Raw genomic sequence first — 17,781 nt, 5'->3', positions numbered from 1 at the left:
CCACGCGAGGCAACTTGCCCGCCTCCGCAAAAACCGCTTGGAAAAGGACGATCCTGCATTCCCGCGGACATAGATCTTCCCTGCATAAGGATGCGCATCGCTCCTCGACGCCCTAATCCATAACCCCGCGACCCGAAGATTTTTCTGCGGGAACACAGAAGAAGCCCGCGAGCGAACTGTTCCCTTAACCTACCGAGCGACGGCATTTTCCGTGCATAACGTCCGCGAAATGCGTGCTTCGAAATTTTTCATTACCATCGCGCGGCACCCGCGTCGACGTCAAGCCGCCGCGCAATCGTGCCTGTAATTTCTCAACTTCGACCCTTTCCTCCGTTCGACCCTCGAATATTATATTTATGATATAAATATTGGAGGCGCAGTTCGCCCGCACGTCTTATCTCTTAAAACCGCGTGACACGAGGGGCCGGGCCAGGACCGTTTTATACGTTTCTTATAAACTTTTATCGCCGCGGAAATTTTTTCAACGTTTCATGGGACATGTATAACCCATTAGTCGCGCGGAGCCGCATATCACCCGGGCCGTCCTCTTATTTCTCCCCGTCGATCGGAACGAGGCGATCCCGCAACCGCGCCACCCCCGAATCTGGAATTATGAAAATTCGTCGATTCGATTAGCGTACGATGGAACCGGGACACACGTGGGGTCGCACGTTCCTCGGTCTCCTAGTTACCCCGTGTAATGCGAACCAATCGATCATTGCGCCGCTTCCAATCTCGGATCGCGAAAGTCCGGCAATTGAATCGAGGGGACGGACAGTCGCGGCAAAGGGCGGGCGACACGGTGTGGCGAAGTCGGCATTAAAGATGACTGCGCGAGGGTCGTCGGCCATGTTTCTCGGCCGGCCCAATCTATCAGCATCTGCATCGCGGGGGTGTCGCGAAGGAAACGTAAAAGCCAGACGTCTGGCGGGACGCGTTGGGTCGAGTAACCCGACTATACGGCCCGCCGGCGAGTTATAAAACGTTAGTCCCGCGTCGCGATCCCGCGGGAGTATCTAGCCGGAATAAAGTCTCGGAAGGAGGAGTATAAACGACGCCGGGACCTATTACCGGCGGAAACTCTTAGTAAACGTGCCCCCTCCCCCCCACGAACCCTTTGGTTTTCTCGCGACGGATCGACCGAGTGACCAACGAGCTACGGAGTCAAATAGAGTGGTAGAGCCGGTTACTGTGGGCTGTTGTTCGGCGACTATGGTTCATTATTTCCGGGCACAGTTCACTTTGCATTTATCGAATAAGATGTATTGAATTTTCTTATTCGAATATAAACGGAATATTGAACATAGAAGAATAAAAAATTTAGGCGTATTAGAATATTGTAAATTAAAGAATAAAATAATTTAGACGTATTGGAATATCGGACATAGAAAAATAAAATAATTTGGACATATCAAAATTATCATATATAGAAAAATCCAAAAATTTAGACACATTAAATTTGGTCACTTTTCTAGTCTGTTTATTTCATATAAAAATTTAATGTCTTAACACGTTTGCTACCAGTGTCGCTAGCGCATATAATTATATTCATAATTATTATTTATATTCAATACTTAGAGAATAAGTGAAGCATATTTTCCTTTAGGTAAATATAGGATACACAACGTGATAAAAATCTTTGTCTAAAAATAAGCAGCATTGACACAGTTTCATACAAATAAAACACAATGTACTGTGCGGGGGGAGGAGGGCTATTTGAAAATCGTTACATTGCAACAAAACACATCGCATCCTCTTGTAAAATAAATTCTCCAAATATCATGCCACGTGCTCCAATTTTAAATAATCACATTAGCAAAATTAATTCGACGTTCTTCGCGTGAAATGTGAAATCATGACGGTCGCGCGTGTGTCACCCTGGTGGCGAACGTGTTGATCGATAAATATGAAGTTAATAATTATGCTCGAAGGCACAGCAATCGGTCGGTCCACGGTAACGGACTCTGTCGCCCCTGCGCTCGAATTTCCATCGGAGGGGATGATACGGAAATACAGGTTCGAAAAGATGCGGCGGTATCGGCAAGGGGATGGAGGAGTCAGTCGACGGATAACATGGAGCCGTGTTCCGCCGTCTCCGTCGACCCTCTTAGACTCTCGGCCCCGTCGAATTGTGCGCTCGGCAAACCGGATGATTCGTGGTCACTCGCTTGCCCGCTCGAACGTCCGCGAGCGGGCGCAACGGGGAGAGCCGGGAACACGCTTGCCGGCTCGCGAACGCGCGCGCGCGCGCGCCCACGGCTCGCGTTGCTCGCCGGGGTAGCGCCTAATGTAATCACGATAATGGCCGTGCCGAGTCAACCAAGAGAGCCCTACGCCATCGCACTCCGCATCCCGGACATTCCTGTGTATCATAGCCTGATCTGAACATGAAAGGGGAAGAGGAACGAGAGCGAAGCCGGCCCGGTGTCGGCGCCCGGGAAGAAGAGGAGGAAGAGAACACGTTTGCGAAGGGGGTTGGCGGGGCGACGGGGGGAAGGGGGCCGGGCCGGGTACTCCCATGGAATCCCGATTAGCGCCCGTTAACGGGCTTCCGAGCGACCATCGCCCGTCCACGGAATTGCAAAGCGAGGCTGCTGCGGATCGGTAAAATGCAACTCCGATCGAGTTCCTCCTTCGGACGGTTCTAAACGCGCGGGAGGGAAGCGCGACAGCTGTCCAAGCGTTCTCGTCGCGAGACGGCAAATAATCGGCGAATTTCGAGCGGGCGAGGCGGTGCTGCGACCGACTATGTGCGAATGTGCACGCCGGAGGGTACGCGGCAAGGAAAAGTGGCACGGCTCTCTCTCTCTCTCTCTCTCTCTCTCTCTCTCTCTCTCTCTCTCTCTCTCTTTCTCTGTACGTGGGAGACGCTTTCGATTCCATTGCTGCGCGACAACTATTTTATTGCCGGTTTTACGAGAACACGGCCGATGTTCCGGGCGAATCCTTCCGCGAGGTGCAACATTGTTTCGAAACTGCTGCGCGCCGTTCCGGATTACGCACGATCCCGGCACTGTTTCCGTTTTCACTGCCAGCTGGTTCTGAGATGAATATTTGAGAGAGAGAAAGAGAGAGAGAGAGAGAGAGAGAGAGGGAGAGAGAGAGAGATGACAGGGGTTAGCGTCGATCGTCTGAGCGTGGAAATCGAAGGCGAAGAAGAAATCGATCGGCCGAAGTTTGAACGAATCCGAGGACAGGGCCGTGCGCGAAGTCCTGCAAAAGTTCCATTGTCGAGAAGTTGGTGAATATATCACCGAGTTTGTCTGGAATAGAATGGACTCCGGTACTTGTCCGCTTCGCGCTTTGGATTAGACTGGAATTTGCCGGGTCTGGACGGGTTTCGGTTTACATTGAGGTGCGTCAGAGTTGTCTCGGATCGGGTCTGCCTTTCAATTTGTTTGGATTATATCCGCGGCGGTCTGGACCGTTCTACAATTTGTTCGAATTGACTTGCGACCGATCTCTGTGCTTGATCTCGCTCGGCTTAACTGGAGTTCTGCCGACGTTTTCATCGGTGCGAATTCTGTTTCGGTCCGGTATCGAATTCTGCCCCGGATCGGGCCACGTGTAGGTTCGAATTAGGTCAAGTTTCCGTACGGATTAGCTCGGGTTCGAGCGGCATTAGAGTGGCCGTCTTGCGTTCGATGAAGTTTCCAGCGGTCTGGACCGAGTCTGGTTCACGTTTGAATTGTGTTAGCCCTGTGTTAAATTCGAGTTTGCCTAAATCAAGAGAATCTGTGATCTTCCACATCGGAATTCGGTGGTTCGTTTCAGGCCCGTGTGTTCCACGAGTGGGACCCGCGTGGATCCCGAATTAGGTCAGGTTTCGGTTCGCCGGGTCTCGCAACTAATTGGCTCTGCCGGCGATATTTTTGGTGGGTGTCGAAGCACGTGTCGCCGTTTATGCTGCACCGCCGTGCACTCCCCTCCGACCTATAAAACAAGGCGGCACGAGTTCGGAGGCTGCTGGGAGCCTCGGAGCAGTTTGATGGACGCGCGAGCACGGCCGGAAAGAGGCGAGCGAGCCAGGTAGAAGGTAGCAGGTGCGAGTAAAACGAGAAACGAGCCCGTTAAGCGAATTAACGTTCACCGCGGTTTGAGAGCAACTCCTGTCCAACTGTAGCGACCTCGAGGAGGATCCCAACGAGCGAGTCATCCGTTTTATCGAAAACTTTTCCTTCCAGCCACGTGATTTCCTGTCCGCCGCCCCGGTGCCGTCGTCGTTCAACCTCTGCCTCCCACGCTCGTGGCACGGATTCCAAACATAGCGTGCGAAGCTTTCCTGCTCGCTTCTGTCCCGCCGCTCGCATATTCTTTTCCCTTACCTCTTGTTGTTCTCCGTCTCGCGTTCGTCGCTCTTCCCTGGCCAGCTTCCTCGCGTCGCCAGCGATGCGTGCCGACAATCGTACTTCGGTGTTTATATTATATCGAATCGCGAAGAAGCATTGCCAATGTCGCGAATAGCTCCGAGAGTAGTCCTCGACGAAAATTCCTCTCCTCGATTCTTCCGGTCCGCTACCCGCGAATCGAGACGCCTCTCGATTCGGTTTATTGTGCCTGGCCTCCATTTTTTCGCACAATGCCCCCCGACATGCTAAACGTTAGTCAACCGAGAGATCGAACTAGGATTTAATCCTTCGACGTGCTCCAATTTGCCGAGCGTTTCGTTCGCGCGGCAACGGCGAAAATAATTCGTTAAGAAATCGCAGCTGCGATAATCGCATTGTTAACTAACTTGCGTCGTTTACCGCACAGTTTACTTCTGTATAGTCTCGTAGATTTAGCACAAGTTTTTGATAGGCCGCGGATACTTAAAAAGATCTTAAAAATAAAGATTATCATCGACGATTGCAACAAAAACGTGTCGCATAGGAATTTCTTTCTTTCTGTAATAATTGATAAATGAGCTGAAGATAGTACGTACACATCCTTAAGTTCTGTCAATATTCTCATCGTTCGAAATTTTAGTGACCTATTTGTGTCATAAATCCGCATCAAATCCGCGGTCTAGTCGTTGTCATAAAATTTGATTCTGTTTTAATTTTAGATCGACCTCAATCTTATTAATGTTTTTAACCATCGATTATCTTTCCGACATTTCGAACACTGCGATGTAAAAGTGAGCTTACAACAAATCGAATCAAATCGAATCATTAATGTATAGCGTTTGGAACAAGTCTAACTAGAGAAACTCGAAAACGTTGGGTCGTTTATTCGATCGCGAAATAAAGAAAAGAAACACAATTAACGCTGTCACGGCTGCGAGGCAGCCGTTTACACGCTGACCATTTCGAATTAATAAAATTATGTTCCATTCATCCTCGCGATGCAAACGGGTTACGAAATTGTAATTAAAACTCTGTTGTTTCAGTTGAGCGAGAGAGCGAAGTCGAAAGGTTCATCTAAAGATCCTTTAAATCTGAACTCCCCATTCCGTTCCGGTCTGTTTTAACTGTTTGGGGTTATAAGCGGGTTCAAATCTCTTTACGTACGATAGGATATATTTTAATCCGGAGCAGAAAAAGTTGAAGCTACTCGTAGTTATTGTTTGCTATTTCATTCGATGTTCCACGTTCGGTTGGATATCACCGCATAAATCACCGAAAACAAAAATTCACGCTAGTCGAAACGCATTGATAAGTTCTCGACACTATCGCGATTAATCCATCGCCGTATTTTAACGAATCTAACCGATAACAGAGATTTCTATTAAGAACCTGTTGAGTATAAATGTCATCCCGTTCTTTTAAGTTGGAATAAAATTCTGTTCCCTTCTCCACAATATTTAAATATTCGAGCAAACGTAGACACACGACACACACACAAATACAATTTCCTTCTTCTTCTTTCCCTAAGAAATTATTACAATCGGAAAACTTCTACTTCTCGTAACTGCGAAGAAAATGGTACGGCAAGGGGTTAAGCTTAGCGAATTGCACGGTCCAATGAATTGTTGTTTCATAACGCTACATTCTGTGCAACTCGGGCTCTTATTTCCTTTAAAATCGCGTGCCTCGAAGAGTTAACCAGTTAGCTGTGTTTGACGAGTATTTGAGAATATGTTTTTGTCGTCGCTAAAATTACAATTTAAATAGCCAATGGTCACTACATTTTACTCGCGACGAGTATAGACATTATCGCTTGATTCTCGCGACACACATAGGTGCGCGCTCTGAAAAGGAGGCGCCCACGGCTAATCGGTCGAAACGTCCGGCAACCGAACGTAACAGTTTCGTACACCGTGTAAGTCCCGGAGCCGATTGTTCGGCGGAACGGTTCGGTTCCTCGGAGCTCGAATCGCCGTGGCAAAAAAAAAGCGGGCGACAATAGCCCGGCCGAAAATCGAAGGGCACGTATATAAATCGGTGTATATGCATATATTTCCCCTTTGATCGTTACAGGAATTTGCATATTCGGCAAACTATCGGCCACTTCGAAATTGATATATTCAAACGCAACCGACACGCGTCGAATATCGCCGGCAAAATAGCGCGGCGGCCCCCCTCGGGCCCCTGTTTTCCCGAGGAAATAGCCGGCTGCGGCGACACGGGGTTTGCGGGGCTCCGCGGGGGCATGGTTCGTCCGTCGTTACGCGCGACGAATCGCCCCCGCGCCCGATTACGTATGCCGATGCGAAAGATTATCGGGTCGGTATTTCGCGGCCTTAATTGCGAGCAGCGTCGGCGGATAATTGATGAAGTAACGCGATTACCCGTATGGTCGGATAATTCGGTGGATTGTTAGGAAAGCGGCCATCGTGGAGCGTTGATAATCGATCGCGTGTACAATCGGTTCGTTTCATCGTGCGCACGGTAACGACGCGCGAACAAACCAATCTATCGTCGGACCTGTCCCTCTCTCCCTCTGCTCCATATTCGTTCGAATTTCGAAGTTACGCTTCAAATCGACCGTGTCTCGCAATCAAATTTACCGCGGCCGACTCTGGGGCCGATTTCCGGAGCCGATTTCCCGTTCAACATTAACCGAAAAATTCGCGCGAACATCGATAGACAGAGGAACATTGACCCGTTCGATTCCTCCGGATTTCCTCGGTTTTTCGCGTGGTTCTCTTTCGTCTTCCGCGAAGGAGAACGCGAACGAGAACGCGAGAAATGAGAGACATTTTCGGAGGATAAGAACAAATAGTTCGCTGAATTGGGAATTAAACGATACGTGTGAGGGGTGATTGCCCTTCTTTGGGTTCCGGTTCTGTTTCAGGGGAAATCACAGAATTGCGATTCGGTGAGGCATCTCGCGGTGAACGGATACAGTCGCTCGCCGCGATCCATAACTCGAACCGCCCGGATAAGGGACAGGAACTGGCGATAACTCGCGTCGGAGTAATTTATTTATTTATTGGATACGCGCGGAACGTACTCGTTAGTTACCAAATCAGAAAAAGGAAGGAGTATAGAGATTTAGAATGATTCAGAGTGAAAAGAAAAAAAGGGAAAAATAAAGTAAATATAGAATTTAGTATATAGAATTCCTTAAATTGATATGAAAAATCTCTACGGATCCTAATAACGTTGTTATATTTAATAATACGCCTTAAATTCTGTTCGGAAGGGTGTAATGCATGATTGAAAAAATCGATGGATAAACGCAAACTATTTTTACAATAGAGAAAACACGATGGAGCCCACTGTTAGTACCCAAAAGTTGTTTTACGTTCTCTGTTTTGTTTTGTTTGTTTTGTTTTATGTTTTCTCTGGAACTGAGATGAAACATTGGATCATACAGGTGAAAGTTCTCCAACATTGCCGGAGAATCAAAGAGTCCGTTAATGAAGACAGATCAGAGTGTGCCAAACACCTTATGGCGTTTCTCAAATACCGACGTCGCTCAAAATCAGTAAAAAACATTAAAAGACAGCGTTTCCTTATACACTACTTCTTCTCTGTATTATGCACGTAATAATAAAAAAATCGTGCTCATAAACGAAATTTTTAAATGCCTAAAAACCTTATTTATCTATACATGCACCATCAAGTTGTAACATTTTTTGGACGCGCAATGATTTCTCTGAAAGAAAGCAAGAACAAGAAACAAATTATGTACGTGTTTGTAGCACAATGAATTACATTAAACCGCACAGAGAATTGATATTAAAATAACAATTCTGCCATCATGCTTTTTCTCTCGATGGCACAACTCATCAAGTCGATTGCGGGTGTATTTCCGCAGTTAATTGTTCTTCTGTTACCGTTATTGTATAACATTGGTACCATTTTATCGTGTCGTAGTACAAACGAGGTATACGGAATACTCGATTCCCGCTATGAAACTGGAATTTCTGAAATATCGGCAACGACGATAGCGACACGGAAATGACATCGAGATCCAAGGCGCTCCATTTTCGCAGAACACGGAAACATACAAGGTGCACGCCGATACCTCGATCGACACAATACCGAGCGAATTTTTCTACGGATTGTCCGCGTTACAGAATCTGCTCGTCTCTGGTCGCAGGCTCCAAGTGTTACAGAGAGAACAGAGTCCGCTGGCACACATTTCCGACAGTATCGATATTTCAGGAAGAAGTCTCTCCGTTATCCAACCAAGATAACAAATTCCCATGCAATCATTAAAAAAAAATCGCCGCTCGAACATTCGTCGCGCTTTTCTCTCTCTCTCTCTCTCTCTCCTTACTCCGACTTTCATCACATTTCGCCTCTAAAACGTCGCAGCTGGAGCGGATTGGGAAACGTTCAGGAATGGTATTATAGCTGACATTGTCTGTCGAATAACTGAAGAAACAATGGTTCGATTCGTGTGTATTTTCTCTCTCAACACCCGCTCCGCCAACATTTGTCTTACGCCCACGCGTCTCGAAGCGTTACGCGCGAGAATCGCTCGCGTTCGAGGCTTCGTCCGCGAAGGGACGGGACAATTTTTCAAGGACCACGAAGGGAATGCGTTTCTCGGCCAGATTCTCCGTTCCAGGAAGTTTCGAAGGCACCCGAGTCTGCTCAATGAGGTTCGGTCGTCCAGGCGGGCCAAGCGGATCGAGAACCACCAGCTTCGCGAGCGGGACAGCTTTCTCGTCTAGATTCTCCGAGCCTGGAAGCAGAGGCAAGACCATTCCTATGGGCATCGAGGGGCTCCCATCGACCCGAGGCGTCACTGGAACTGCCAGAACCCCGTAGGCCCCCAGTAGCAGCACGACGATCTGTAATTATTTATTAGACGTCGCACCATTCCGGTATTAAACTGTAGAAACAGTGGAATGAAACAGATAAATTGCATTTAATTAGCACTTCTTCGTCTTGAATAATTTCTCTATTAGAACAAGATAATTTTTGTTTCTTATATGTCTCGATCTATACTTTCATTGCCGGGTTTCGATAACAAAAAAATCAAATTTTGTTTCGATTTAGGAGAAACGAGTGACATTCGTGTCCAGTAAATTTTGTACGAAATCTCCATAACAGGTGCCTTACTCGGTGTTAAAGGGGTTGATAGAGACTTCTGGGGCTTGTAATAAATGTCCAAAAAATTCCTTCAATGGTTCGTATTTTTATATGAAATATTAGAAGAGTTAGAACAGCTGCTGCACTTCGTCGCGATTATAATTGAAGCTTGGAGTTTAGAAACCATCGGGATCTCGCATGTCCTTTTTCTGATAGCATAAAGAACTTCTTAATCACGCGGTACATTCTTACGTGTGTGATATTGTTAGCTTCGTGTCGACACAGCATATTATATCTTCTTCTCGCTCGGCTCAGCTATCAGAAATGTTCGCGCGAAATTTACGCTTTAAACGAACAACTTGTGTTCCGCGCATGACTTTCTCACGCGTTAATAGCATGATGCAAGTAATTGCTGTTATTGTGCTATTTTTAATTTAACCTTGTACCTATCCATTCTGAATATCTGTATTCCCTGATTTTATAACCAACGGGCAACTACCCGTAACAAAATAAATGATCAAATAATAATTATAAGAACAAGAAATAATCCAAAATCGTCATTACGATAAATCAAAGCGATTTTGGATTTCGATCCTTCCCACCGGTTCACAAACTATTAACCCTTTGCACTCGAGTGACGACTCTGAGGCGACGCTAAAAGTTGCTACAGTATTTTCAAAAGAATTTTCACATTATTAAATTTGCCTATGTTCGATAAATCGATAAATAATAGAAGTGTTCTACCATCAAACAGCTTCAATTCCACATGTATCAAATAAAAACAATCATAACAAATGGAAATACTGTAGGTTGAAACAAATGTCTTCATTTTGAAGTTAAAATAGCCTCGAGTGCAAAGGGTTAGCACTTCCAAACGTTCTCCTCGTTACCGAATGAATCCTTAAAAACAGCAGTCTCCTCGTCGCGGATACTCCTTACCTCGATCATGTTCGCTCCGGCGGGCTCGACCGACTGATTCCCGATCCGGAGGACCGGCGACGCTTTTATACGCGCCTGGCGGGATGCAGTCACCTGTGCGTCGTCGCTCGGTTGGGCTCCGACGGGTTCGAGAAGGCATTCGTCGGCCCCGGGGCAAACGTTACCGTCGAATCGTTCTCCTTTTACGTTGGCGACGACGGATCCGCGACGATAGCTCGGTGACGCGCGTAGCGAGGACGATCCACGAGGAGAGATCGATCAATCCCCGCGGCGATTGCACGCGGAATCGCGCCGCCGCGTCGCGCCGCGACCGCGAACAAATGCAAATATCTCCGCGGAACCGTAAATATTATCGTAACGAGAGAGGAAACGAACGTTCTAGGATCCTGGACGTCCCGCGGCGGAACGTCTGTTTACGTAGATCCGAGATCCGAGTTTCCCGATCGTTCCTGGAACATCTGTCGGGGAAAACCAATCCATCCGACGACTTATCGCGTGCCGCGACGATACCGAAACCATCCTGGCCCACCCACGCGGCTCCTTTCCGAGATCGGAACCGGCTTTCGCCATTTACGGTACACCGGCGAACGTTCTTTCCCGCGCAGCTATATCCGTCGAAAACGCACGATGACATCGGCCAAGCGTGCGGTCATCGGAAAGGTGACGTCATCTAACCCTCTTCCACTCGATGACCCGACTATTATAAGCGGGAGACAGAGAGGACACGTCGTAATGTCTGACAGGTTACACGCGGAGCCCCAACTGACGTCACCGTAGCTATGCACCTTGACTTTTCTTTCGTCACGCGGCGAGCTGCCGTCGCAGCCACCTCGCGCAACTAAACGAGCGGAAAATGCGACCGACGTCGTTTCCGGCATCCCGGGATCGTTTATTCATTTAATCGGCCCGAGTGACTTCCCGGGAAATTATAGTTTGCCGGAACGTGACGTTAGAGTGCCGCAAAATCGGAACCTAAGTCAACGCTGATTTCAAGCGTGGCAAAGGTAACGATACTTTTTCAAAACCTTCGATTTCTTCTCGTTATACATATATGTACTTGTTATCAATATCTTATTGTCAGTTTTGCGAATATTAAATGCTCTTTAAGAAGCGGATTTTTTCAACTGATTCGCCGATCTGCCGAGAATCGCTGGTCTCTCGATTTTTTAATTTCTTCGTTTACTTCGACGTTGCTTCACCTAGTTTTCTCGGTAAAGTTCAGTCGCAAAATTCCTTAGAAAAAGAATCGTGTTCCTCGGATCGACGTAAATCTAAGCTGTATGTAACAGTAAAAACGCAATGATTAAGCAAAAAGATCTGTGTAAATCGAACTTCGGGAAACAAATTCTGAGCCCGAGATGCTACGACAATAAACTCGATAACGTACAACTATTTTTCTTTTAATAAAGTTGTTCAGAAAAAAATATCGAACGCCGCGTACACTGGGCGCGCACGTGAAACTACGTCAAAGAGCGAAGAACAAAAGTCATCCTAAGCCTCGTTTTCCAAATAACCCGCTTCCAATCGTGCCGGTGTAACGTTACTCTTCTTTCTGCAAGTGGAAACGGTGGTTCACGGTCAGACACGGCACCACTTAGCGGCCTAATAAAATTACGAAGTCCGGCTACAAAACCATGCGATCTTTACGCTATAATTTCAGGCTATAAAATTCTTCACGCCTCCTTACTTACTCCAAGGCCGTTCACTGATAAATAATAATAATATACCCGCTTGTACGCGGATCGAATTGAATCAGAATTGGAAAAAAATTTTATTCAAGTGACGGATATAGAAGATAAAGACTATAACCAATCAAATTTTGTTTGACACTGTCGAATGAATATTCGATCGAATAAAAATTGATCTAGATAAGTATTTATCCGAATAAAATTATGTTCGAATAAGAATTCGTTCGAATAAGATTCAATTCGAATATAAATTTATTCCTACAAGAATTCATTCGGAGAATAATTGATTTGAACACAAATGATAGAATATAAAGTGTTTTTCCATAGTTTATCAATTTACATCTTTCGTATTACTTTTTCGAATTATTCGAATAAGAAACTCTTCGTACAAGAAATTATTCGAACAGATAATCGTTGAAATAAAGAATTCTACGCGAATAAAGAATCATTAAAATAATTATCTTATATAAATATGTATTTCGTACCGAACGAAGAAGATCGCCGGCAATTAGAAAAAGACGAAATAATTACGGACAATTGCAATGTATATTCACAGTCGATGACGACTGTATATATGCGCACCTGTCCGATGCTCGGAAGGAAGCATGGACAGACGACGATGCCGAACGGTTGGCTAGACAAAGGGACGATTTTCGAACGCGGCGTTCGAAAAAAAAAACGACGCGCATCGTTCGCGTTTGAAAGTCGGGCGTACGTCGACCCGTGAACCGCGATTTGGCCCGAACAAACGCGTATTTGAAACAATCCGAATAATGCCGAAGCTCTGGTGCAGATTCGCCAGCTGCAGCGCATTCCTGGGCGCTCGCGTGTCCCGAAAAAAAGAAATGCAAAAATCCCACTCGTCGAAGCTCGACCTTGCTGCGCTCGTTACTCGTTGCTGCGGGGGATAATTGCGTGCGGTTCGATTCGAATCGTCGCGAGGTTGACGATCGTTAGGCAGCCGGTAAACAGCTTCGGACGCGGCAACCTTTCGCGAAACCATCGATAACGATCTCGCCTGTAACGAGCGCGAGATGCCGCGCCGATGTTCCGTGTCCGCGGTCTTAAATTAGTCGTTGTTAGCGGACGATTCGCGTGCTCCGACACAGCCGTCGCTCCCGGGCGCGTTCGCTTCGATCTCGAAACAGAGAAACCCGAAAATACATGGTTTGACGTAGAACGGGAGTTTCAAAGTAAGCAAGCAAGCAAGACCGGAGCATTTGTTGTTTCTTTTCGTTCCTCGCCGAAAAGAGACCCCACCGCGGAACGGGCCACCTTGCCTAACAGCGTGCCCGGACCCAGGGAACACGTAAGTTGCGGATTTAACGGCACCAGGCCAATATCTGGATTCGTCTAAACGCCGTCGGGCGGCCCGTCTCCGCTCGATCTCCTATTCTACCGCTCGGTAAACAACGATCAGAGGCCGAGCGGAAAAATAAACCGCGCCGACCAATATTTTCGATACTCTAGCTGCGTCTGTTCCCGTTTCTCGCGGCTTCCCCCGCGGATCAACCTGTTCACCGGAGACCAATTAACTCGACGTAGCCCGCTATTTATTTATCGGATCAAACACAATATGCGCGGCAAGCTGTTTTGCTCGTCGACAACCGGCGGAGAACGGATCCGCGCGCAAACGGGACCGCGTAAACGTTTACCCGATAAATCAGCCCGGGAGCAACGTTAAACTGTCCGGGATCCTTAAGGAAATACTCGTTTCGCGGATTTGGCGAGCCCCTTCCGTACGTTTGACGTGCACTTAAACAGCTCAGGCGCACGTGTGCACCGGGAACAAAGATGTTTGCCCTCGAGCCGCGACCCTTTCCACGGCGAACCAGAAAGCTGTTCCGAGCGGCAATTAATAATTGATGCGGCAGTTTCAAGCTCTGTGTCCCGTGAATTCATGATACAACGCCGATATGAAAACCGAACAAAAAAAAACGGGTTCGCAGACGCGCAAATGAGCCAGAAGAAGATTCTGCTGAGGTCCGCGCTCTCGTGCGACGTGGAGGACGGTCTGCTGGACATGGATCAGATCATGGGCATCGCTCAGAACCCGAGCCCGTGGGAGGAGATCGACAACTTCGTCCAGTGCAATTTCATGCAAGGTATTCTGAACGAGTTTAACGAGTTGATCACGCTCGACCCGCAACGGAAGCCTCCAGGTAATTCTTCGCTCGCGTGACTCACCGGTGTATCGCAGATTTTATGCGTTTATGACGGAAATGAGTGGGTGTAATGCGACGCAGTGAAAAGATTCGAAGAATTACGATGTGTATACAGTAAGGAGCAATGAGTGCATACATTTTTTGAAGCTCGACTAAATGACTGACTCTACACAATGACTGAAATACTTTCTTTTGATTTTGCTGTTACTTGCAATGACTCGCGATTTTCAATTCTTTTTTGTTTATCTGAGCCCACGACGAAAATGTAAAAAACGAATCTTTTAGATCTCGGTAACTTTTATATATATAATGAAAATGTCATTGCAATCGGCGAATTAGTCTTTGTAACATCTGTAAAAAAAATTCAAATTGTCTAGTCCAGTTTTATAAAAGTTGCATCGTTTTAAACAGCGTGTACACACTTTCGTTGCATTCATTTTATTGAAACGATGTTAGAAACTGCGAACTTTCTATCTGACTTCCGTCGCTTAAAATTGATAAAAACAATTTGTATATTGTATACGTGAGACGTGGTCAACGAAAATTTCTTCGTCAATGACTTCGACGTGTTCCGAAGAAGTCTGCCCAATAAACGGGCGACTCCACTAATCGAGATTTCCATTTTCAACGATAGAGTACACGAAGAAACGGACCGCAAGAAGTCCTCGCGAGAAGAAGGAAGAGAGTTCCGCGGAAAAGGCGCAAAGTAATTCGAAAGCCACTGGTGGGAAGCCGAGAGGTAAAGCAGAGAAGACAATGAAACAGAAGTCGGTGAAAGAGAAGTCGATGAAAGAGAAGACAAAGGAGCAGAAGGAGAAGAAACGTGATAAAGACGTGAAAAAGGGGGAGGGTGCGAGCAGCTGCAAGAAGGGAGCGAGGAAATCGGCCAAGGATCAGAAGAGTCAAGGGAATTCCTCGGAAGCCAAGGTGAACTCGACCGTGAAAAGGTCGGGAGACAGGGCTTCGATCGGGTCGAAGATGGCTGAGACGATGCAGGAGACGATGCAGGAGACAGTGCAGGAGACGATGCAGGAGACGATGCAGGAGACGGTGCAGGAGACGATGGAGATGGAAGGAACGAAGGAAACGGTGCCCTCCCAGGACACGAATGTTTTTTCGTTCGAGCCTATCGAAGAATCCACGCGAATCGATTATTCCTGCGACTACGATGGAGAATCTGTCAAAACATCGATGTCGAACGGAAATCATGGCGTGCCGTGCTCAAACGCGTTCAATGCAACAATTCCGAACGGTGTTCAGGAAGAGAAAAATGGCGGGAGGAAATCTTTGAACAGTTCGAAAGGCGAATGCGCGAGAAAAGCGAGACATTCTGTGAAAAAAATCGCGGAGGAACAATCGCGTTCGGACAATCGTGAGGAATTTGTCGAGAAAATGAAAAAAAAGAGACAGTCTTTAGGGAAATCGAGATGCTCGAATAAGAAAAATGCAGAAATGATCGTTGAGAAAGGTATTTCCTTAGGTTGCTCGAATAACGAATGTTCGCGACATGAAACGAATCCGGAGAAGCAAATTTCGGAAAATCGTGAGGAATTTGTTGATAAAGTGCAAACGCAGAGACAGTCTTTGGGAAAATCGAAATACTCGGAAAAAGGGGATGCAGAGAAGATCTTGGAGGAAGATATTTCGAATAATAACTTTGATGGAAAAGAGAAAGTGAAGAGGAAATCCATAAATTGCTCGAAAAAGCAATGTTCGCGAAAAGAAACGAATACAGAGAAACAAATTTCGGAAAATCGTGAGGAAATCGTTGAAAAAGAGCAAAAATTGAGGCAGTCTTTGGGCAAATCGAAATGCTCGAAAAAAGGGGATGCAGAAAAGGTCTTGGAGGAAGATATTTCGAATAATAACTTTGATGGAAAAGCGAAAGAGAAGAGAAAGTCAATGAATTGCTCGAAAAACGAATGTTCGCGAAAAGAAACTGAAAAATTTGTTGGAAAAGTGCAAACACAGAAAAAAGAGAATGCAGATAATATCGCGGAGAATAATATTCCGAGTAATTATGAAAACTTTGAAGAAAAACCGAAAGAAAAAAGGATGTCGTCGAGTTGCTCGAGAGACGAATGTTCGCGAAAAAAAGAAACGAACGCGGAGAAACAAATATTGGATAATCACGAGTGTTTGGGCGATGAAAGAAAAGAAAAGAGACGGTCTCTGGGGAAATCGAAATGTTTGGCAGAGGAGAGGAACGTCGAAAAGCCTGTGGAGAGAATGACTTCGCAAGATCGTGAGAAATTTGACGCAGAAAAGAAGGAGAAGATGAGATCCCCGGGTCGAGCGAAATGTTCGAAAGGGGAGAAGAATCGTGCGGAGAAATCCATGAAGAAACAAATTTCGGACGATCGTAAGGTGTTCGACGAGGGGAAGAAAGCAGGAGGGAAATCTCTGGGAAGCTCGAACTGCGCGAAAAAGGAGAAGTGGCGTCCCGAGGAGAACGAGAGGAAAACAAAAAAGTGGAGGGAGCCGAAAGCGAGCGAGCAGCAGGATGATATATCTGCGGCGATCAAAGGTAACCGTGGCCGTTTATTTTCATTGGATCCGCGGCTATATCTTCGATTTGCGTCTTATTCAACTTGCATTGTAGGCGAGAAACTTGGAAGATTTGAGAGACTGTTGCTGAGCAAGCAGAAGAGACGCGAGGAAAGGAGAATACGTAGGCACGAGAGAGAGGCGGGCCGAGCTATGGAGAAATTCGGCAAACACGTAACGAAGATCGTGAAGTCGATGGGATATAACATAGGTAGCGTTATCTGGCAGTACATTTCCGTTGCATACGTTTCATAAGATTGTGATGCATTCCATTATTATTTTCAGACGTCGATATGGGATCGAACACGGCCAGTGATGATTCCGATGACTGTTCTTGCTGTTCTTCCCATTCCAGCTCGTGTTCCTGTTCCGACTCCAGCTCGTGTTCCTATTCCGACTCCAGCTCGTGTTCCTATTCCGATTCCTCCTGTTCCTGCAGTTCAGATTCTTGTTCTTGTTCCTATTCCTACTCGTGCTTCACAAATTCTAGTTCTTCTTCCGATTTCTATTCCTGCACATTTTCCAGAGACTCTTCCAGAGAATACTCGGAATACAGTCCATGCTCCGACTGAAGATTTATCCGTTTCATTCTTATGCAATCTGATATATATTTGATTCGTTGAATTATTTATTTCTTCGGGAATTGTACCGTAATAAGAAGAAAACGCTTTGGAACGTGGTTCTTCGTTCGTGGAACGTCAGCCGGTTATCTGACGGACCATGTTTTAAGTATTAACGGCGCTGCACGCTTATTTTTATCTTATTAAACGGTTCGATAGAGATGTAAGACTCGCGTATCTATAAACTGAAGAAATTTTTTTATAAAAAAAAAAGTCAGCTGCTTGTCCGACGGACAAAGCGATCCAGGTGTGTTCAAGTATTAACCGCGCTGCGCGCTTATTTTTACCTTGGTAAACTGTGTTCGATAGATGTAAGACTCGTGTACGTATGAAGAAATTATGAATAAAAGAATACGATTACCCTCCGTAGATATCGATTCGTTAAGGAAACAATGGAGTTGGAAATAAT

At 46.3% G+C, this 17,781-nt stretch overlaps 2 protein-coding genes across 3 annotated transcripts; one reads left to right on the top strand and one right to left on the bottom strand.

The window, feature by feature from the left end:
• Nucleotides 1-8,760: 8,760 nt before the first annotated feature.
• LOC117226074 (uncharacterized) lies at nt 8,761-10,512 on the bottom strand. Its single transcript, XM_033480051.2, has 2 exons — nt 10,353-10,512; nt 8,761-9,172 (listed from the first exon to the last, which is right to left on the bottom strand). The coding sequence occupies exons 1-2, from the start codon at nt 10,359-10,361 to the stop codon at nt 8,840-8,842; spliced, it is 342 nt and encodes a 113-aa protein (XP_033335942.1). The 5' UTR covers nt 10,362-10,512; the 3' UTR covers nt 8,761-8,839.
• A 2,521-nt stretch (nt 10,513-13,033) lies between these two features.
• On the top strand, nt 13,034-17,741 carry LOC117226115 (uncharacterized). 2 transcript variants are annotated; one of them, XM_033480125.2, is made up of 5 exons: nt 13,034-13,349; nt 13,990-14,202; nt 14,840-16,732; nt 16,808-16,963; nt 17,038-17,741. In XM_033480125.2, exons 2-5 carry the CDS (start codon nt 13,998-14,000, stop codon nt 17,322-17,324), a joined length of 2,541 nt encoding a protein of 846 aa, XP_033336016.2. In that variant the 5' UTR covers nt 13,034-13,349; nt 13,990-13,997; the 3' UTR covers nt 17,325-17,741. The 2 variants fall into 2 exon arrangements, with proteins under 2 accessions (XP_033336016.2, XP_033336017.2); XM_033480126.2 differs by having other exon boundaries at nt 13,036-13,349; nt 13,990-14,145.
• The last annotated feature ends 40 nt before the right edge of the window (nt 17,742-17,781 follow it).

This window comes from Megalopta genalis, chromosome 11, assembly GCF_051020955.1.
Source record: "Megalopta genalis isolate 19385.01 chromosome 11, iyMegGena1_principal, whole genome shotgun sequence".
Taxonomy (NCBI): Eukaryota; Metazoa; Arthropoda; class Insecta; order Hymenoptera; family Halictidae; genus Megalopta; species Megalopta genalis.
This window is presented reverse-complemented; position numbering and strand designations above follow the sequence as displayed.